Genomic DNA, 23,947 nt, shown 5'->3' on the forward strand with positions numbered 1-23,947 from the left:
AACCCGCGACCTCCGGATTGCAAGTCGCACGCCCTTACCTCTAGGCCACCAGTGTATTGCATTCGCCAACAAACTGTTTCGCGGTGGTGCGAAATTTTGTAATAGTTTTAAGTGTTATTTGTTTATTAGCAATAAAAAAAAACGGTAATCAGATCATGGAGCTAGTAAACAATAAAGGAAAAAAACAATTGAGATAAAGATAAGGCTATGCGGCCGTAGGTATACTAGTTTGCAACTTATGTGATATGAAAAAAATATATATGTCGTAAGTAATACCTAATAAAAAAAATATTTAAACAAAGATAAGTTTTTGACGTACGTAGCCTTAACATGTAAATTAGCGTATTTAATAATTCATAACTAATGGTAACAAAAGTGAGGGCGTCGGCCTCGAAACCTTTAGGGCCGTATGCACAGGTGGCTATGGTTTCACTATCGTTGGACTCACTCTCTCCTAAAACAACTACGAATTAGGCCAGTTCAATAGAAAGGTAATGTTTTTCTTTTGTTTATGAAGGTTTCATGAATAATGATTAATTTCAATTCACCGAATTTCAAAATAATTCATCATCATTCATAATCATTATTTTGGTTAGTCACAGCAAGTTATGCACTTTATTTTATCATACACATAAATGCAAGGAGTTAGGCCAGTTGATTAGAAATGTAGTGTTTTCTTCTCGGTTTTTGAAAATATTATGAATGATAATTGATTTCAATTCACCAAATTAAAAACAAAAACTGTAGGTAATTTTCGAATATTTTGGTTTAGGTCACCGAAGCATGTTTATTTTTAATGGACAAATATTTCACACAACAATTTTTAGTTATGCATTTTATCATTTAAATACAAATTTAAGTAGTTCTGTTGGCAAATCTTTTCTTTTATAGTATAAATTTTCATTAAATTATTCCTAAAATATAACAAAATTTTTGAAAAGTCAAGGGTATAAAATATAGGTACCTATGTAACGTGCAGGAATTTATTATTTAGACATCCAAGTGCCAATAATCTGGCATTACCGCTGCCATAAAATATTAGAAGGTAAATGTAGTCAACAATTTCGTGAACCTGCCAACGTATGAAAATCACCGTTAAAAAATACAAAAAACACCCCTTCCAACGCACTCAAAATATCGCAATAAATATTCAACACGATCCATCAAAAGCTAAAGCTCATGTAATATGCACAAATGATTTTATTACACTTCGGCACCTTTGTACTTCGAACCTACACCCTCATAACTTTGAGCCTTGTCCCTCTGCCCTTATATAAATTTCCTCCCGAATATGGATCTCGGGCACGTAACTTATTTTAGCATGTATGAGTCCTTGAAGCATATTCAGAAACAAAATAAATTCTAAGACCAATGCAATACTGTAATACCAGTTCAACGGAAATATCATTTGGTCACGTTTGCACACATCTCTTATTATTCATCTCTGATTGGTCTTAGAATCCTCTGTCACATACAATACGCAATATCGAATTCTTCACTCGGGACTAAACAAATAAAGAACCAAGTGAAGCCGTAACAAACATGTTATTTAGTTACAGTATACAGACATAGCATTGTATCCTTACATTTCACTCGTAATAATGAATGAGATGGAGATAATTGTTTTTTTGGCTTCACTTTGGAATAAATCAGATGTATTGAACTAAATTTCTGAGGCGCGGCGATAACCTTAGCCCTCGCATTTCATGCTCAGTACAGTGCTCAATCCAGCTAGTATCCCATAGTGCTAGCATGCTCAGCAGGTAATGCAGGTTCTTCCTGTAAAAGTGCTCACCGTTGCCCAATCAAATGACACAGTTAATTTTACCCTAATTTCTTGAAAAATAAAATAAAAACAATGATCATGGTGAAAAACGTAATGCCTTAAAATGTGCCTGTTTGTCTTTTCATGCCCTATTCAATACACGATTACGTGTAGTATGTAGTACTTATAGTGCTCAATCCCTGTGAATAGTAGTTATACTGCTCAATGCTCAACCGGTGAATAGTAGTTATAGTGCTCAATGCTCAACCGGTTAGTGCTAGCAATGCTCAGCAGGCAGTGCCCAAGATGCTTACTGTAAAATTGCTCACCGTTGCCCGCCCGGGGCGCGGGGCGGGCGGGCGGCGCCAGCGCCAACAGCGCGAGCGCCCACCACCATGTCATCACAAGCACACCTGTAACAAGCATAATATACAGAACATGTAAATAAAAAATACAAAAATGTATTCTGCAGATAGGCTGAGGCTTCACAAGCCAATACAACATTTATTGTAACATCAAATAGGACATGACAAATACATAATTATGTAGCAACTTTTTTATAATAGTTATTCGTTTTACAAGAGGACAAAGTTGTTGTTTAACCTTGCGTGCTAATATTGATACGCGAGCAAGTAAAATATTCCAAAAATTTTCAAAATCAAACAAAATCAAAGCAAATCGATTCAAAATTAATGTTATTAAATATTTATCATTTAAAAGTCAATTCTACCAGCAAACATAAGAAAACAACTCAAAATTTGCATTTGATTACTTTGCCTCACATGTGAATAAAATGCAACTTTCTCATCAGCTTTTGAACAATCAAGAGAGCCTTTACCAGCTGGTGTGATGAAAAATATATTATCATGATCTTTAAAATAAAACTACTACATTAAATATTAGAGAGATGTTTAGTCTGTATGATTAATAATGCATTCAAATTTGGACATGTATAATGTCCCAAATGTCAGAAATTTACACTAGGTACACCTTGGTAGTAAAATATCAACGTTCTTCATAAACGTAACTGTGTATTACACATAATATGTATTTATCTCATGGCTGTATATTAAGATACCCAGAGGTTATGATAGAGGCGAATACGCTTTTCATGAAAATATACTACAAGTTACTGTGAATAACCGCATAATAGTCCAATCAGATAAGTAGTACCATCGTCTCAGCTCAGTCTGCGCGGGAAAACTAAATCTCTCCGACTAAAAACTTAACTTTAAAAAAATCTGTCACCACATTTCTGAATTATTCTTTTATATTTCAGTCAGATGAGTGAGGGTCGGGATGCACATAGGTTAAATTGTAAAAGTAAAAGAAAATCTTCCTGTAGAAAAACTTGTACGTTTCTTTCACACTCTTTCTGATCTTCGCAATATTTTATTTGCAAATGACTAAGAGTACTGTGAATAACCGGATTGTAGTCCAGTCAGATAGGTCTGCACATAGTCAAATAGGCAATCGATCTGTCTAACTAAACTTGTAAAAGTAAAAGAACATCCTTAAATAGAAAAAAAAACTCGGACGTCCTTTCCGCCGCAACAATTTATTTGTAAATGACTAACAGTACTGTGAATGTGAATAACCGTATTGTAGTCCAGTCAGATAAGTGAGGACCACCGGCCCAGTTCAGCTTGCGCGGGAGCACTAAATCTCTGCGGCTATCAGCTGTCCGCGTTATGGGCATGCACAGCCTTTCTGACTCGGTAATGATTTAGTTACGATATTGTGGAAACGCTGCTTTGAAGCTGATATGATTTAAATTATTTCTAGGGAAATAAATATTATGTTAAATGGGCTACAGTTGAGAAACCGATAATTGAATAATAAACAAATCAATTCTGTTTGCTTAGTTTTTTTTAATGTTGCGCTTACCTATATAACCTTAATAGTAAGAACTAACTATAATTAACGCTATATAACTGACATATATCAGACTGAGAAAATATTATTGAGGTTTGTTTAGAAGCGTAAAATATTCTTCGGGGTTAGCTATCAAACACTTAACGGACGAAATTTATAATTTACACATTTTATCAAATTGCCAAATCCCATAGGCAAACTGGCTACTACTGCCTGACCAGCGGGCGTAGCACGGTTCCATTTTTATCGCCTGTCACTTTCGCACTTACATACTTGTTAGAACGTGACAGGCATTGTGACAAGCGATAAAAATGCGACCGTGCTAACGCCGCAGGTTGACGAAATGACGATATTACATAATTAATAGCTATTGATAATTTTTAAATTCCAACCTATAGGATTAAATCCTTAACCACGCGCTAGACACAGGTTTATTTCAAAATTGAGGGTATTCCCTGCAGTATTCTTCATAAATATTTATAAAATATCGTGCTCAATAAAAACATGTGAGACGTCACGTGACAGTCGTGACACATAGTAGATGAGAGTCATAAAGCAGTTTCACACGAATAAAGCAACACAGCAAGTTGTCCCAGATTTGAACGATGGCCGGACGTCGGGGGGCAGACGGCTTGGCGCCGTCATTTTTACATTTGCGATGTACGTTGGACGGTCGGCGTGCTGATTTAAAGTAAACAGTTTAAGAGGGAAGAAAAGCTTTGCGATGCTAACGAAATAATGGTACTTTTTCTATGAAATTTCCATTTCGGGAGAAAACAGTTTCCACTAACTAAATCTTAACAAATCACTGATTTTGATGTCGATTGCTTCAGCATAATATATTCTAGATTTATAGGTTTAGGTTAAAAAAAATTGTATTGCAAATTTAAAAAAAAGGAAAACCTATAAACCAAGTTGACCAAGAGACTAGTAGCGATCGCGATGGCACAATCGAACCAAGAATTTTATAAAGATTTAGAATCGGCAAAATCTGAATTAGACATACACAAAATTGCTAAAACTCGGCATAATAACACTAAAGATATAAGAACAGTTAAATATATAAATGACCAAAATTCAAAACTTTTAACACAAGATAGAGACATAAACAGTAGATGGACCGAGTACTATAAAGATTTATTAAATATATCACACCCCAGAAATAGAAATTACACACAACCTGAACCAGTGCTAGGTCCAATCCCTGATATAACACTAGAAGAAATAAGGAAAGCCATAAGACAAATGAAGAACAACAGGTCACCAGGGCCAGACGAAATACCAACTGAGGTCTGGAAGCATCTGGATATTCAGGGTCAGGCTTGGCTACATTAATTATTAAATAAGCTCATTCAAGGACAATCAATGCCCATCGCGTGGCGAAACAGTCACCTGATACCGTTCTACAAGGGCAAAGGAGACGTAAGAGACTTTAGTAACTATAGAGCTATAAAATTGATGCCACACACCTTAAAAATCTGGGAGCGGGTAATTAATAACAGACTGCAACACCTCATAAGTCTTACGTCAAACCAATGTGGCTTCGTGCCCGGAAGAGGCACATCAGATGCAATTCAAACTGTACGTATTCTGCTAGAAAAAGCAAAAGCAAACAAGTGAAACATGCATATGATATTCATAGACTTGGAAAAAGCGTTTGATCATGTCCCCGAGATCTCATATGGGAATCACTCAGGCAGCAAAAAGTACGAGAGTACTACATTTACCTGATACAGGACATGTACGATGCGATCACCACCCAAGTTGTTAGCCCAGCAGGCAAAGGCGACAGGTTTGAAATAGAAGTAGGAGTTCATCAAGGTTCTACACTGAGCCCAATACTCTTCAATACTACTATGGATTACTTGACGAGACACTGTCAAAAACCGCTACCGTGGAACTTACTTTATGCAGATGATGTGGTTTTAATCTCGGACAACGTCGACCACCTACAACAAGACTTAAACACCTGGGTAAAAGCGCTTGAAACCAACGGTTTGAAGATAAGTAGGAAGAAAACAGAACATATGTCCTGTATCTTTAACGGTTTAACAGACCCTAAAACTATCAACATCTCTTTAGGAGACACGCCAATATCCAGTGTCAGAATTTAAATATTTAGGTTCGATAGTGTCCAGTGACGGTAAAATTGATAGCGATGTTACTCACCGGACCACTACGGGCTGGATGAAGTGGAGACAGCTTACAAGAGTCATGTGTGATAAGAAAATGCCGCTCAAGACCAAAGGAATACTGTACAAAACAGCAATAAGACCCGCGGTTTTGTATGGATCGGAGTGCTGGGCTTCAAACAAATGCCACCTTAACAAGTTACACACTACCGAAATGCGTATGCTACGATGGTCAGCTGGCGTCACACTCTTGGACAAGATCCGGAATGAGTACATTAGGGGAAGTTTTAGAGTCGCACCAATAATCGACAAAGCCAAAGAAAAACGCCTTAGATGGTACGGCCACATCCAAAGACGCGAAGAAGACCATCCGGTAAAACTGGCCTTGAACCTACCTATACCCCAGCCACGCGGCCATGGAAGACCACCCGCCACTTGGCTGACGACGGTCGAAAGAGACCTTAAAGAAGCTCAAATTGATAAAAACGCCGCACGCAATCGTGCTCAGTGGAGGATGCGGACGAGGAGGGCCGACCCCAAGTAAATGGGACTACCGGTCTAGGGGAAAGAAGAAGAAGAAGAAGAAAACCTATAAACCAAGTTTTACATTTTGCCAATAACGTACTAAAAAATCATGAAGAATGGAAAATATTTAGATGTGGAAAAACATTCTCTCTTTTTGTATGTACGTACATAGTAAGTATACTTAGTAAGTATACGTAGTAAGTATACTTCCCTCTTAAGAATACTTTATTACATACCTAGGGGAATAAAGTAAAAAATTGTCTCGCTTCGCCTCGGCCGACCATTCCATGTGAGCTGAGGCGTTCTTATTTACTACTTATATACTATTTTTCTGTTCAACGGAGCCGGAAAACAACTTCGTTTAGCGCAGCGTGCCGAAAGTTGACGCTTTCCGCACGGAGGTCGGAGAACAGAGAAATCAATTTTTTTTAAATTTTATATTGATATCACATTAGTATTTAATGTGGTGCACGCGTGCACTATCAATGTAGAATTTTTGTTTGTTTATTGTTTTGTATTGTTGTCTACAAGACAAGTAGACAACAATACAAAACAATATAAACAATAAACGAATTTGAACATGTCGCGCGAGTGACTAAAATACGTGAGTGAAACCGCTAAGTTAATATAAACAATGTTTTTCTTTCGTTAATGTCAAATAAATATCATATGAAAATGAGATTTTTAAGCCTCAGATGCATGTTTTGATATAAGTATTTACAAATCGTGGTATTGCTTTTGAACTGTTCTGTCACTATTATTCACATTTAATTCCGAAATTCGTAACAAGTATGAGCAACCTTGCTGAAATTAACTATCTGTCTAAAAGCTTTTTCTAAGACTTTTTCTTTGTGTTGAATAATCTTTTGTTGGATTGACGTCATATCGTTCACGGAAGTACTCATCACCATGCTGACAAAGAAAATATTGTACTTTGTTGAATTGTTGAATAATATTACTTTAATACGAGAGTTTTACGTTACTCGAAAGTAAGTAAAATGTTTTACAGTTTTTTCTCTGTAAAAATCTCACAAATTTGTATAAGTTTTCAGAGAATTTGTAAGGAGCCTTTATTCACTCGACATTGTTATAAACCGGCTAAGATATTTGTCCATTAAACCACATTCACAATAACAGAAATTTATACATTTCTAATTACTGGAATTATGGTATTATATCATTCGGATGACGACTGACTGGCGTTGAAGAGGGTGATGTCCCTGTCACTCACTTTGGTAAAATGAGTGGCGTATTGAACACTGTAATCGGTACAGCAACGATACCAACGCAATTCATCAAGGAAATTGACAGTGACAACCGCGTTAACGCTGCAGCATTACTGTTGCAAGTGTTGCAACAGTAACGCTGCTGCCGTCGCCATCCGAAAGTATACTTCAGGGTGTGAATTTCCTTGATAAAATGAATGACGTTCGAAACCTTGTGTGAAATCATCTCTTCAATTTCAATATTCATCATCTTCCTTTCTTAAAAAACCTATTGTAAAAAAAACTTTCCTAAGTTTCCTAATATTTGTCAGGTGCGCCCAATAAAATGACAAATGAAACGCATACCATTGTAAATTATACGTACCTAAATGAACCCTAGCTCTGCGCTCTGTAAAGACCAGATTTAACCCATATTTTCCCAGTTTTCCTCAAGTTCTTTTACGATCCCCGATAAAATATGGCATCGTAAACGTTATACGTGTTTATGGGGGTACACGTTGTCAGTCAGATCGTGCTTTTAGAGAAGTTTCGTTCCACTTGGACAGGAGTCGAGTACAGGGGTTCGATTTATAGCCGTCCTATGATACGGTAGTAAGAGAAAACCTGCTGCTGTGTTATATCTACTTCTTAAAATTAGGTACTTCAGATTTAAAATGTCTGGCAGTGTGATCTTTGTAAATGTTGTCTGCATTAATTTTTATTCGTTAAAGACTAACCCCCTTATTTATTAATAAATAAATAATAATCTTACAAACTTCTGCTAAATTTTGTCTTAAGTACTAACTAACGGAAATGTCAAAATGACAGGGACAAGCGATTAGTCGATTATCAACGGTTTGCTAGATTTGACAGACGTGTAAATATGAATATTCAACGATTATTTAAACCATCGTTTTCTGACAATTTGGACTTGCAAATCATGCAACCCAGTCCGGGTTGGGTCCGGCTTCTGGCTGATACGAGAGACTTGACCAAGAACCATATTTTTTACGGTAGTCATGACTGTCATGAGTTTAAATACGCAGTGTCTAGCGATTATGGCCGCGTTATCATATTCATGGCCCTAAAAGGCTCTCTATAAATTAAAAAATCTTAGTATTTTGAACTTTTTTCAGACAAATCAAAGTTATTTGTCTTAGTAGGTTTTGATTTTTGAGCGGCTTGAGGTTAATATAATGGTACAAAGCATTGTTTGTCTATTGTTGAACCCCAGACCATTTGTTACATTCGACCCGCCGTTACTATTGTCCCTGGTCTCCCCTACGCTCGAGGCTGTGCTAACAAACGTCACGTTAACGTCACCCGATGTTCAACTGTTAAATTGTAAATCGTAACGGCCGCAAAAGGCGTTAAGCGGGATTTATTCTCATGAAAATTTTGCTGGCCCTGTTTCGAAGAGTACAGTCGGCAAACGCGATTATTTTATTCTGTACTTTATATAAATAATAGTTTAGCACCCAGCTTTGCTCGGTCAATGTACTTACTAATTTAAAAATATGTTAGTGCATTTCACGTTTTAAACGTAAAAACTCGGGAAACTTTATATAAAATAAATTGCTTGTATGAAATGTAGCGTATTTTTAGTAATTTAGAAATATACAAGTACCTAACTAATAATGATTCATGAGCAATTAAATGATTATGGTATTTTACAAACAGACTGGGTACGGTGATAGCTGCCATCTTCATACAATTTATAAACTTAAAACTAAAAATATGTATTGAGATAAGCTGTCATCATACGTACTGTTTGAAAAATATTATAGTTATTGGTAAAGCTTAAATTTTGATTGAACTTCCAAAAAAATATTAAAATATTTCTATAAGTCATTGTAAGGGTAAAAACTAAAATCTACTTATTGTAGCCGACTGTACGGTCGTGAGGCTATTGAGGCAATACGATAACGTCCTACCACTTAACCGGTATTTACGATGCAAAACGGAGAATTAATAAAATACTGATAATCGACACGTACTGGGATGACGGTAGTTTCAAAACTGACCTACATTGTTAACTGTTGGCACTGTTGGACCCAGTCTACCCATAGTGACTGAAGTAAATTTTATTTTACAGGCGATTATGGTACTAAATGTTTAAGGCATATGCCCTAAATTTGCGTAAACATTTCTGCGAGCATTGGTCAGTCTTGGTCTAAAGTTTTGTTTTATGCGACATTGAAGATCTCAAGAAACGAACCATTTAAAAGTACTTTATTTATTTACAAAATAAAGCGGGAATATCAACTTACTACTAGTATTTTTGACAGTATAGTTGGCTAATAAATATCGCCGCTATACTTGCTCAACCTCGTATCTGCAACACTCATTTGATGACAAAAACACCCGTATTTCGAATGAAAGAAAAGCGATATTTCCATCAAATGATTGTTGCAGATATGAGGTTGAATAAGTATAGCGACGATACAAGAATTTGGCTGTCGTGTTTCAATATACATATATATATATTTTATTTATCTTAGTAGGTAGAGAAAACCTACAAAGACATTATTTGAACTACCTTTCCCTGATACCGCATTTACGAAATTTCTCTTTAGACAGCACCGTTTTACTTTTAAAACACTATGCCACAGTATAAGTACCTTAAAAGTAAAGTACATTTTTGACGTATGATCTCAGTAGGAATTTAGTAGCAATAAACACAGTAAACTTCATAACACGCTTGTTTTAGTCACAATAGCCAAAATATAAGTCACATAAAAACACTGTCATCGCGAGAGCATTAAATTTTATCATGAAACCCAAAGGTCACAACACTCACAACCCCGTTTAAAAAGCCTATCAAAAAGCCATCAGCCAAGAATTTGAAGCCGTAATTAAGCCAGGCTTCTGATAAACGTTATCTTGAAGGGCTGACCTTGAATGTCATTCCTAACGCTTAGCAAGCTCGCGCGATGACTCAAATAATACTAGAATAAGAATAAGTTTATTTTACCGTGTCAAACATGATGTTAAAATGATACATAGTACATAGTACCAACGGCTACCCTTTTCGGGTATACAATATTTTACATAATTACAATATTATATACATCATCACTTATATTCATAAAAAACCGGCCAAGTGCGAGTTGGACTTGCGTTCCAAGGGTTCCGTACATTACACCGTATTTTTTTTTTAATTTTTGACCTAGTAGTTTCGGAGATAAAGGGGGGAATGGTCATTTTTTGCCTATTTTCTTGAATAACTTCTAAACTATTTATCTTAAAATTGTCTTCGGTTACCGCGATAGTTACTCATGAAATAAAACTATGAAAACGGATTATATCGCGTATATTGAATTTATAATTCATCCCGACGTTTCGAACTCTTTACAGCGTTCGTGGTCAACGGGTGACTGAGGAAAAATTACAAAATGCAAAAATACCCACATACTAAAATAATGAACAATCATAGACTACAAACTTTAAGGCTGGTTGTACATGCAAAATCGGTTCATAAGGCTAGTTATACACTATAATTATTTTTCAAGTAAAGATATATATTATATACGCGATAAAAACTATGCCGGCTCCAACCCTACACCACGGACCCGAGAAGATTTAATTCCCTCCTAAATTGTAGGAGGGTATCCCAATATGGGACCGGCAACAAACTCGGCGGGACACATCTTTTCAAAACATCAGAATGTCCAACCATGTGATTTTGCATGTACAACCAGCCTTAAAGTTTGTAGTCTATGATTGTTCATTATTTTAGTATGTGGGTATTTTTGCATTTTGTAATTTTTCCTCAGTCACCCGTTGACCACGAACGCTGTAAAGAGTTCGAAACGTCGGGATGAATTATAAATTCAATATACGCGATATAATCCGTTTTCATAGTATTTATCTTAAAATTAATTTGTTTACGTTTGATGTCCATCTTTGGGTCACAAACTTACATATGTGTACCAAATTTCAACTTAATTGGTCCAGTAGTATCGAAGAAAATAAGCTGTGACAGACGGACAGACAGACAGACAGACGGACAGACAGGCAGACAGACAGACGCACGAGTGATCCTATAAGGGTTCCGTTTTTTTCCTTTTGAGGTACGGAACCCTAATAAGTACATCTATAATTATACAGTTCAGTGAAAAATACAGGTTCAAATCATAAAAAAAAATGATCTATTAGCCACTGCTTTAGCTGTCGTTTAAATGACTGTCCGCTTAACATCTATCTATCTAGTCTCTGGCATTCAATGATATTATAAGTATTATAACTCCAGATAGGTTAAGGATAAGGTTAGATAACGATAATGTTCCAAAATTGAAGCGCTTAAATTGTACAGTTGTTTTTAGTCTCTCCTAGGCAAGCTACAGCTGTGTACCGAACACACCGAAAGAATAACGCAGCGTACTATGTAGGCGAACAACACGCGAACGCGAAGCGGCGCGACGCGGGGTGAATCAATCCTTTGATACTTATAGAAGTGTCCTACGTGGGCGATCTCGTTGCGAACGCGAAACGCACTCGCTTACGTAAGACGCACTGCGTAAGAAGCTAACTTATTTATGTTCAACAATGAGTAGACTAAAATGACATTTCATGTGGTACTAAGAAATGTCATCTCATACACATGAAACGTCATTTTAGTCTACGGAATAAAAAAACAGACCTAGTTTTACAAAAATGAATGGAATAACGAAATATAAGTTTGAATTATCTCTGTGTAAAATAGCGCTAGCATTCGCGCATTGACTGTCATCTCTCGGGATTGATTCTAAAACCAGTGTACAGTCGCCATCAGATATATCAGAGTGCCCGAGGTGCTCAAAATATCTGAACACGCTCTCCATAGAGTAACTTATACTAGAGCGGTACTGTCATAGTAAATTTTGTAACCCCAGTAAATTCACTGCCATCTGTCGACACACTTTAAAACTAAAAATGAGGATTTATAAAAATACGATAGAATGTATTTAAATATAGATAAATGTTTTTTTTTATTTGCATAAATTATTTTTATGATTTTGACCCATGTTCTTTCACTGATATGCGTTAAAATTGTTAAATAACAAACGAAACCGTCAACGCCATCTATACGACTGTAGGCCAAAACTAGTAGCGCCCTCTGAACGAGAATCAAATTTTCGTGATTTTTCGAGGCACGTTTTTTCCTTAGACTGTATCCATCTATTACGGAGTTATATCTATCTTTGCGCACTCTAACGCCTTGACAGTAGAGGCGTGTTCAGATATTTGTGAGCACCTCGGGCGCTCCGATATATCTGATGGCGACTGTACAAATATGATCAGATTATTTACAGCAACTATATGAATTCGAAAATGATACTTAAATTGGTTCGTCCGAAGAAAACGCTCGGACAACGATGAAAATAGCAGCCCTTGACACAGTAAGAACCTTTTAAGTGGGTTATGTTAATTTGTCGAGCTTAAGAGGCTTTGACAATTGTCTTCTAATGAGTGTACGTTAGAATAGGCATTATCTTGTTTACAATTATTCTCAGTATTTTAGACGTTAGAGGTTTCACAAAGTAAATAAAATGAAACCAATTTTTCAACACACTTGCTCAAAACGACGTTTTTATTCCACCGATTTTTGGCTCATAATCCTAGACATTAAACACGCGTGCTCTTTCAGTGTTTTATTCCACTTGTGCTTTTTCATTATATTATCCGACTGAGTTAAGAAGGTAACTGATTGCTAATAATATGCATGGAAAGGGAGCCCTCTTTAATTGGTCAGACTGGCGGGCACCGGCGTGCGCGGTGCGCAGCCCGGCCGGCCCGCCCCGCCGCGCCGCCCGCGGCCGGGGCGAGGGGCGGCCGGCAGTATGACAGATGCAACACACAATACTAACTGTTTTAACTATTAAAATTGTATTAATATGAGTTTCTTTTTTTTCTCGCAAGTGTGTTGAAAAACGTCGTATGAAACGCGTGTGCATTGGTCATTACACACATCGGCTTTCTTATTGCGCGCTCGCTTGTAGCTCGCGCGCACAATATCGCCTCGTGTGTAATGACCAACTTAGCACACTTGTATCATAATGTACTATTTAAATATCGTTGGCGTTTACATTTTTTAAAGGAACGGCCTTTTTTATGAATAAAATTTGTTTTTCAGACTATATTAGAATTAACTTATTTTATTAACAGAACTCAGAGGGACTTCTGACGCTACACTGTACTACACTACTCTTTAATATGTTCTACACTATCTGACAACTAACTTTACTATCTGACGCTGTTTTGCCTACTATTTTAATTAATTACGATAATTATTATAACTTAAATATTGGTCTGTAGAAACTCACAGGTAGCTCACATTATTGAACACACTACTTCTATCTAATTTCGTTACTTGAACTCAAACATATCGTTATTATGTTAAAAAACGAAAGTTAACGATGCGACACGATATAATGAGCAAGGTAAAGATGGCCAGTTTCATGTCTTTCACATTCAATAACCAGCCATTTTGTTTGGAATGCACCGCTTATTACAATAATTTTACACCACGAATCACTTACTCGCTAGATAGAGCATTATAAACCACAAACGCATTAACTAGAAAGGACGCCAAGCTAAGTCTGCAGCGATTTTGATAGTACAGGCTGTGCAAGTGTTATTTTAAACGTCATAATTACATAGAAGTTTTACGTTTAAGTGTGTGCTGGGAAAATCGCTGCAGAGTTGGCTTGGTCTGGCTCTACTAATTTAGTACGGAAGCGGGATTATATAAAATTCAGTTATTTTTACGTCTGTGCCCTGTGCGCGCGCAAAAATTATAGCAGAAAAGAGCCTCCTGGCAATAAAATGTCAAAGTTTAGCATTTTTTTATAGTCAGTATTTTTATATACACTTCTATGTACTTATACTATATTTGTTATGCAATTATCTTTAAAATTCGTCACAATAATTGAGCTTTTTGGTTTTTTTCCTCTCAAAGCTATCGAATCCCGAACACTCGGTGATTATATTTTCCAGGTTACATTTAATTATGTCAAATTTACGAAAAAATACAAAAAAATATTCGAGCAGTGAATGCAGCTCAGTACTTTTTAAATATAAAACAATTCCAGTGTGTAAAGTAAGGATGCTTGAGCACGATGAATTTTGTACAATAATAGGTATTCCTATTTCTATCACACGCGCATAATTATATAGCTGTCCGGACGATGATGCCAACGGTCAATGCCATTGATGTGCAAGCGGGCCTTACTGCAGTGGTAGAGAGTCTGCGCAAAATGCTTTAAAATGCGAAGTCTACGAGAGGTAGTCGACTTTTACACCAACACGTTTCTACGTGATCCAATCTTCCAGGTTTAGATTATCAAATATTAAAATTGTAGACGAGAAACCGTGGACAGTGGGTCAAACGGACCTTGTGTGAGAAATGTGCATTTAAATTCACTTCACTTGGCTAAACGCGTGGGGCTATTCGGAATTTTAAGGGTGACCGCGGCGCGGTTGCACGGAGCAGGTAAAAACAGAATAAACAACGTTAACAGACGCGGACGCGTGCGGCGGATCTTACCTACAACGGCAACCGCGCGCGTGCGCCCGCTCCGCACTAGCGGCTGTCCTTATACCCGGCCTACTCGACGAGTGGCATGGGAAGTAGCGAGGGAAGTAGGCAGAGACGTTGTGTGGCCGCGCTACTCGTCATCGGCCGCCATACTGTCCTACATCCTCACTACTTCCCATACCACTCGTCGAATATGTGGCCGAGGTATTAGAGTTATGGAGAGCTATTGCCCATATTTTATTGCTTAGATATTTTTAACCCCTGGAGCGCCCTAGTTTCACAGTAGTACGTAACTCTTATCTAACCACTGACACACGTGTGACAGTAGGGCGGGTTAAGAGTCACACAAACCTAGTTGCCGCAATTATACAATCGAAGTTACAAAGAAAAGTTTTCAATGTATGTATGTAAACCTTCTACTCGCTTTAATTTATTTGTATCACAATTTTCAGCAAACGAAAACTAGCCTACCAGACATAGATATATGTTACTTGAATTTACAAGTCAAATTTCATGTTTTTTGCATCGACGTTAGATGTAAAACGAGAATTGGGCAAGGAAAGACCTTTTAAGCCCTTCTACGTGTATACGTACAATACGGCCGGTCAACTAATGGTGTGAAAGAGTTTTTAAGAGCAAGTTTTGCCTGGCCGGCCACATAAGAGCTCATGAAAGGAAAAAGCCTTGATTGCTGAGGTCGAAATCGATGACGGCGAATCCACATAATATAATTATGTATATCGTTTGAAGATGAGAGCGATTTCGATAATTTCGATTGTACCGATTTTTTGGCGGTTTGTGAGACTCCTAATATTCCTATTTAATACCCACGACGTATAAATGCATGAAAACTAGTTTAAATTTAGTTTACCTATTACTAACTATTAATACTATTTAATTGAATAAGTTGTCTAATGGCTTTTATGCGTGCTGGGACAGTATATTAATATGAATACTATGAATTATGCCTATTTTTCTTCATATCTATACGCACTTCCACAATTTTGTCTATTATAACTACCTATATGCGATTTCAAAATAAAGTAAATCAACTTTTACAAGTAACTAAGAATACGTGGCTATATTTACTTCATTTACAAGGTGAAAGTCACACACAGCTCTACCACAACGTTTACGACTCTTTTTACAGTTCCTGGTTACGTAACAAGATTCATCGATACTTAAAATAAAGGCTTCGAGTTAATTACGCACTTCAATATCTTAAGGTGACTGTCCATTTGTAACTGCCGCTGCACTGCAGTTGCGACGTTACGCGGTGCCGCACTACTGTAGCAGCACGACTGCGGCTGTTGCGGCGTGCAGTCGCGACAGCGTTCGTTGATGGCTTGTCAATGTCAAGTCATATAATGTCAGACGTACAAATAAAATACTAATTTACTTTTGTATTTTTTACGTGAAGAAGCGAGTGACGATAATGCTACATGCTACATGAAAAAGAACACCAGTTTGCCTTTCTACAATAGTCAGAGTCCGACGAAGGCAGCTACGCAATATTAATAAAAAATCTGATATTTAATGGTGATCCTTTATTCAGATAATATTGCCGATTAAATGAAAAGCAATTCAACATTGAATGAGACTTAATAATTGACGAAATACAATCAAATTACTCAAATAAAATTAATGCAGAGGAAAAATTATTCTTAACATTAAGGTAAGTTCACAATGTGAAATTTTCTTCCCCATCCTCTTGCCTAAATGCGTGACCACCGCACACAGCAATCCGACGGAAACGGGACTCATGGAGTTCGTGATATATACGGGGGGAGTGCGCACTTGATCCACCTGCATCACGTATAGGTACTCGGCCGTCAGAAACGTGCGGCTGGATTTAGAAGTCTGTAATAAACGTCCCCTCAAAACCATGCCAGGTAGGCTCTTTTAGCAGGCCTTTTATTGATTTCTGCAAAGTGATTCGTGGGTTCTGGAGATGACGATGCGACACGTAAGAATAAAATTATCCAATGGTGGGCAGGCAGTCGTTCGGTGTTAGCAAAATATTACAGATTTATCTTTCTAAGTATCCATATTAAGCCAATTTTACTTTCTTTAGGTACCAAACAGTGAAGCATGATGAATAAAATAATTTGTAATTTACACTTCATATTGTCCAGTTGCAGGTGTGAATGGGCGACGGCACTCTATGATATGACCGCACCATCCATATAAAACTTGACGGGCGAGACAAGAAATCCTTTATGAAGAAAGATATTTCCCTCACCTTGGCCGTTAGAAAGAACTTTTAATAAATTAATTTGAATAATAAATGGTTTCCTCGTGTTGGTGTGAAGAATTACGTGTTGCACTGTAACACAGTTTGTTTAACCCTCATGCCTTGAGACCTCCGCAACTGTCAATATTCTAAATTTTAAACCATTCGCTTCTCTCGTGGTTCAATTTTGTATCGTTTCGTATGTTTGGATATCAATATGTTACCATGAGGTATTAAATAACATCTTTGCCCCTTGTAATAAAAATAAATGATTGCTTCTTTTATTTAGCTCAGGAATGGCTTTGCAATGACAAAATGAGAAATTGTCACCATAAACGACATTATATAATATGATATATTACAATACAATTACAGTTGCCAGGAATATTCGGCAACTATTCGGTATTTGGCCACTTTGCCGGATATTCGGTATTCTATTTGCCTCTCTATCGCTCGTGCCCTGTCGAGCTTATAGCTATCCTCGCAAAACTACGAAAAAATAAAAGAACAGTTTATTTAATGAATCTATAAATAATATCGTCGTATTATTTGAATCCCTAAATCAATAATCTCAAAATACGCTAAATTTGTGAAAGCTGATTCCACAAATCTGCCTTAAGTTATATACCTTAGTTTTATTGGATGTATATAATGTACAAATTTCTAGAGAAGGCGGAGAATGTAAAGTTATAGCAAGAATAGTGCCTGGGCGTGGGCATAGATTTAATAATAAACTATACAATTATTTTCTGGATCAACAAAGAGTAGAACCTAAATCAACTTCAACTGAATGCTACTAAACAAAGCCCTCAATGTCAACCTTACGTGCAGAACATGTTGAACATATAATGTATACACTTTTTTGGGAAACAGGTTTTTCGTAAATTAATAAAAAAGTAAAAAATAAGACATGTTTTATTTTTCACAACTCTTTATTAACTTTAGTTTTGTCCGCCATGATCGTGATATCAGCAGCTTGAGCCTTGAACTGCAACTTGTAGGTACCTGGAAATTAGAAATTATCTTTTCAGTTTCATGTTGTATTTTGAATATAACTATGTATTTTTGTATGTATATGATTTATTGCTTGCAAGATGGTTATAAGTTACATATATGTATGTCTGTTTGTTGAATTTAACTTCAAATCAGTAAAACGGAGCTAGTAGCGGACAAGCTGTGTTAAACGGTTTGTCTTTAGATATTCTGGCCACATCATCACAGAAAATAAATAGGTAATTGTGACCCGACCACCAAAATGGACTTTTAAATATTCGTAGTAAAATAATATTAATTTTATACTTACATCGACGTGATCCTCACAGCAATATTGTGTGTAACACTTGAAGTATTCCATTCCACATTTACTTCACGACAACACCGTCTTTCACGTAGGTCTTCGCGGACTATAATTTTTGTAAATCATTCCCACAAGTGGACACAAGGTTTTTGATATATTAAGCAATCAAAATCTACTGTTTAGGTATTAAAAATTATAAATCAAATCGTAAGAAACTAGCGGTTTAACTGAATTTTTTTATTATGACAATTGATGACAATGACATCTTTGACAATTACGTGACTGACGGATTTATTTACTATGGTTCGATAACTTTTACTATACGATGACATTATTGTATTCAGCCTCGCGAGAAGGTCAAACTAAGGTCATCAGTATATTTGTTGAAATATCTTCAATCCTCGATTATTATATCGCAGCAAATGTCGGAAACTGTTTAAAAACCTAATATCTCGAAATGGTTTTCGAAATAGAACATTTAAAAAAAATGAACAATCCTAATTAGAGATTGGATTTTGCAAGTAGTGAGTGAGAAAGCGACTGTGTGCACGTTTTCCCCCGCAAAAAATGGCAGAACGATTTGTACGGTAAGATATCGCTTGGGCTCCTCCCTTCCGACGTGTCGGAAGCCGGTGTTGCTCGAAGGGTTTGCCAGACTATAGTTAACTTCCGAATTTGACACTCTCTTTTTCGGACCTATCATTCTAGTTTCCTAACTGGCTCTGTGATACTCGTATGGCTCAATATATATTAGCAAAAAAGTTTACAGTAGTACTACAGTCGCCATCAGATATGTCGGAGCGACCGAGGTGCTAAATATATCTGAACATGCACTCTAGCGCCTTGACAATAAAGGCGTGTTCAGATATTTGTGAGCTCCTGGGCCGCCCCGATATATCTGCGATATATGGCGACGGTACCATCGGGGTTGTTTATCCGTGGGTGTAATAACTCCTTAGAACGTAGTGGTTATATCCTCTTTGCTTAAAACTACTAATATCTGTGATCAAAGACAATTCAGTGCAGGTGACAGATTTGACGTGCGGTCTGCAGCCGCAGTTGCAATAATACACCAATTACGCAAAAATGGCCATGCTACGTGCAGTCGGTCTTATCATTCATTTTACTATGGAAATTGACAATAACACCGACGTGTCGGAGCAGTAGTGCAGCTGCGGTCGGGAAAACGTTAAAATCACCATATTACGTGCAGTCGATATCGTCATTCATTTTACTATGGAAATTGACAATAACACCGACGCGTTCAGGCCGCTGCAGTAGTGTCGGAGCAGTAACGCAGCTGCGGTTGCAAATGGACTGTCACCTTTAAGCTGCAAGAAAGTCGGCTGAGGTGGTATGGGCATGTAAAAAGAAGGCCCCCTGAATACGTAGGCAACAGAGCCCTTAAAAATAAGAGCGAATCGCCTAGCGTGGTACGGACATGTAATGCGGAGGGGATGAAAGTCATGTGACGAGAAAGGTATTAGGAGTGAATGTGGAGGGAAGTATCGGGAGAGGAATACCGAGAAAAAGGTGGATGGACTGTGTGAAACGATGGCGCAATGATGAGATGACGGGCGAGAGAGAGGTATGGAAGAAAAATGAATGGGACCCCAAATGAATGGGATAAGGGCAAGCGAATGATGAGAGCCCTTAGCTTTGCCTTACCAGGCCTAAACAGGGGGGGGGTGGCAAACCAAAACAGCGGTGGCGCAATGTCAGCGCCAAAGATTTAAACGCCTGTGGGTTAGCTGAAGACGATGTTCGGAAAAGAGCGAAGTGGAAGGAGGAAGCAGGAAAACGGATCCTGTCACAGTACGGGACCAACGCTAGGAGGATGATGATGATTCCCATTTGTTCCTACCTCAAGTAGGCGGTCACGTGGGGCGGGGACAAATAGGAATACACCGAGTAATTCGAACAATTCCTCGGAACACTCCTCGTTACAAAATCTCTAAAATATATTTTGTCTTACAGTTCCATGGTTTAGGATTCTCCTCCACGTAATAACTCGTTATTGTTCAGTAACAACGACCCATAATCCTCCAAAACAAAACATGCATCTTACATATCAACTTAATCCTCCTTCGAAGCGTCACAGCATCTAATCTACGACTCTGCTGTCAAAATAGTCTTCGAGTTAGTTCTAATTAGGTCTTAGAAGGGCTTTAATGTACAGCACTCGACATACAGGAGGGTATATTTGATGTAGACCCCGGTCAAGAGAAATGATCGGAAATTTTAGCCGTATTTTCATAGATTGTTTTTTTAAGTGCACTACAAAGCAAATTCAGATCGATAGGCCAAATCTTGCTATTGGTGCAGTCGCTATTTATTTATTTAAATCCTTATTGCTTATTAATATTTATAACATGTAAAATTTGAAATTTTATTAATAAAGGAATATGAATGTTATTATTTGTATGATGTATTGAATGTATGTTATTATCTGGACTCGACTCTTTTATTTACAATTTAACTCTAAAGATAGGAATTTTGAGATTAAATTAGTCTTTCCTGGCTATAATTAAAAACACAGAAGGCCATTTAAAATAAACTCAATTTATTAAAGTGTAGTTGTTAAATAAAAATATGAATGTAATCGTATAACATTTCAGTAATCGACTATTTGAGTTTACATTCGTCTCAAAAGTTATGAACAGACGAGGTAAATACCCTAAGAGGACAAGTCTTTAAAGGGAACTTTTAAGACTACGCAAATTCCCTAGTTATAGGTTGAGCATAATAAGAATTTTGTTACATGATACGACAAGACAAATAACGGGGCTATGGGCAGAATAGTTCCCACATAGTCAAACTCTAACAAGGCAATGGGGTAGTGTCATCCCAAATCCTAATTCTGGTCATATTACAAAAATGCATGAATGTTTAAAAAAGTATGAGATTAGATAACCTCGTAACACTCAAAATCTACAAAATATCAAAAAATTGTCCGACCTGCTTTTATATCTCTGAAACACCTCTGAAATTAGGTAGTGTTCCGTTTTCGTCATAAATTACCTAAATTACTGGTCAAGTGAATTCAAACGACTGCCAAAGAAACATTATTGGATATAGAAGCATGTGAATGAAGATCATAAAATAATATTTTCAGGGATCGATATAATGTTTTGTAGGAGATTTGGAGCTAAAACCTAACTAAACGATTTACTATGTGGGTGGCATATCACCCTTTGCCTGGTACAGGCAAACACATTCCGAGAAATTTATTAGAAGCTCTTTTGTAATAAGACCCGGCGAGATTGACAAACACACGGCTTTATTGATTATTTTTTTAAGAGAAAATAACGAGAGTGAAAGTACCTCGGTATTTAAGTTGAAAGATAAAACTCCCGCTGTCTTTTTATTACGGAGTTCAGTAAAAGTGTGTGTTGCTTAACAAGGTGTAATCGTTGTAAATAATGAATTTCAACACCGCGGGTAATTTAAGTGTGGGTGTTGACTTTTTCTTAAATGGGTGTAGTAAATTTAGGCCCGATTTGGAAATGGGACTGTCATTTAACCGCATTCGTGTGTAGTTACTCATGATGGTTTCGCTTTTATTGTCTGTAGTCATAACCATCACTTTCAAACAAGTACTTATGTATACAGATTCATTTAGATTTCAGAGCTTTTTATGAGAAAAATAATCTCTCTTATCTGTATGACTAAAGTCATTGGACTAGAGTTATGGAAGACATTTTTATCATTATAAGTATTTAAGTAGATACAGTAAGCAGGTACATGTTTATCACCACAAATTAGGAATGATAAGTCACGCGTATTAAGCGAACGAAAACATTCAAATTATTACAAGATCAATACCTGATTGCTTCTAAAATCCAACTTATTCCAAATGTTGATTTTGCTAATGCCCCGAAAACCGTGTTCAAATTGACTTGGAATGCATGGATTACGGACCCAATTTCCAATAACAAAATAACCACTCAGGCCCTTATGGTTCAAGCCCGAATTATTCAAAGGCCGAGAACCGAACCCACGTCCAGCCAATTAGCCCGGCAGATTATTTTTAATAGCCCTTGGTATCCCAATTAAGTTGAGCCCTGTTATTCCAATAGGCTACTGAGCGCGGGCAAATGCTCAGGCGATGTCTCATTTTGATTATGTGCAATTTTCTATTACGTATTGTTATTATAGGTCTTCAGTATTTTCAAACGTGTTGCCATCGAAAACTCCATTTACGTTACTACAATTAATAGCGAATAAACGAGCTTTAAATAGTGTTACACCTAAACACACACACTGACATGACACAAATTTATTAATTTCCGCTACCTAAAGGTTGTCTAAGATCAATTTTTAGCGATAAAAGCGCCTGTTGTTTAACCTCTTCTGTTCTATATTCTTTTTTTTTTATGTAATGAGGCGTACAATAAAGAGTATTTGTATTGTATTGTATTGTTTTTTTTTTGTTTTTAATTTTATGTGATTAGTTGCACTAAACAGACATCGTAATTATCATGAACTCACAGGCATATTATAGCGAACTAGTACGAAATCCAAAAAAAAATGGTATACAGGATGTTTAATGTTTTTTTTTTACAAAATATGAAAATCGTGCTGCAATTACAGTGATAAATATCAATAAATAAATTGCACTATGTAAGTATTACATTACAAGTGAAACAAACTCAATAGAAAAATACAAATCTATGACAGATGCTACGAAAAGTGACGTGACGTGACGTGACGTGACGTATTATTTAAGTTTCTATTGGCGTTTTCTGTCAACGACAATCATCTTGCCTATCACTTTGTTAGTCCACAGGTCACAGCTAGCTGGTTCGCTGGAATGCTCTACTTTGCGCCCACTGGGAATAAATACCCCTTGTTCATTGAATATTCTGATAAGTACAGATTCTTATCGACAGGTTTAACAACAATGTAACTGACCCTTTAAGGTAAAATAAGATGTATGGGCTGTACTCTCATACTTTGCTCAAGCAAGGAATAAAATAACTTGTTAAGGGTTAAGCTCGCTTCTACATAGAAACGTTCCGCTCTCATTTTAAAACTACTATCTAGATTGCTCTGAAACTTTGTACTTACAAAAGGATAAGGTGTTTCTATGTCTGTAATTAGTTTACGTAGCTTCAGATATCATAGTAAAAAAAATACAGCGAATTTAAGTTTTTCATACAAAACTTGTTTTTGCTCTATTTCGTTTGTTACTACTGGAACTATATAAACTAATTACAGACCTAGATACCTCATATCATTGTATGTGCAAAGTTTTATTACAATCCAGCACGTAGTTTTAAAATGAGAGAACTACGTTTGTATGGGAAGGTGCAATTCGGCCGAGCTTGGCGGGGGCTCTTAACATAAAAATATAGATATAAATAAAAGAGCTTAGTAAAGGATATATATGGTCC

The 23,947-nt window shown here is 36.8% G+C and overlaps 1 protein-coding gene across 2 annotated transcripts in view; it reads right to left on the bottom strand.

Annotated features, from left to right (window-relative positions):
• The window catches only part of LOC134744582 (serine proteinase stubble-like), a 187,040-nt gene that overhangs the window by 67,979 nt on the left and 95,114 nt on the right, over nt 1-23,947 (bottom strand). Inside the window, exon 3 of one of the 2 annotated variants that reach the window (XM_063678438.1) lies at nt 2,095-2,178. In XM_063678438.1, the coding sequence (XP_063534508.1) occupies nt 2,095-2,178 (84 nt within the window). Of the gene's footprint in view, nt 1-2,079; nt 2,179-23,947 lie in introns of both variants that reach the window. The other variant, XM_063678437.1, reaches the window with a different exon arrangement.

The sequence above is a fragment of the Cydia strobilella genome, chromosome 10 (assembly GCF_947568885.1).
Source record: "Cydia strobilella chromosome 10, ilCydStro3.1, whole genome shotgun sequence".
Lineage (NCBI taxonomy): Eukaryota > Metazoa > Arthropoda > Insecta > Lepidoptera > Tortricidae > Cydia > Cydia strobilella.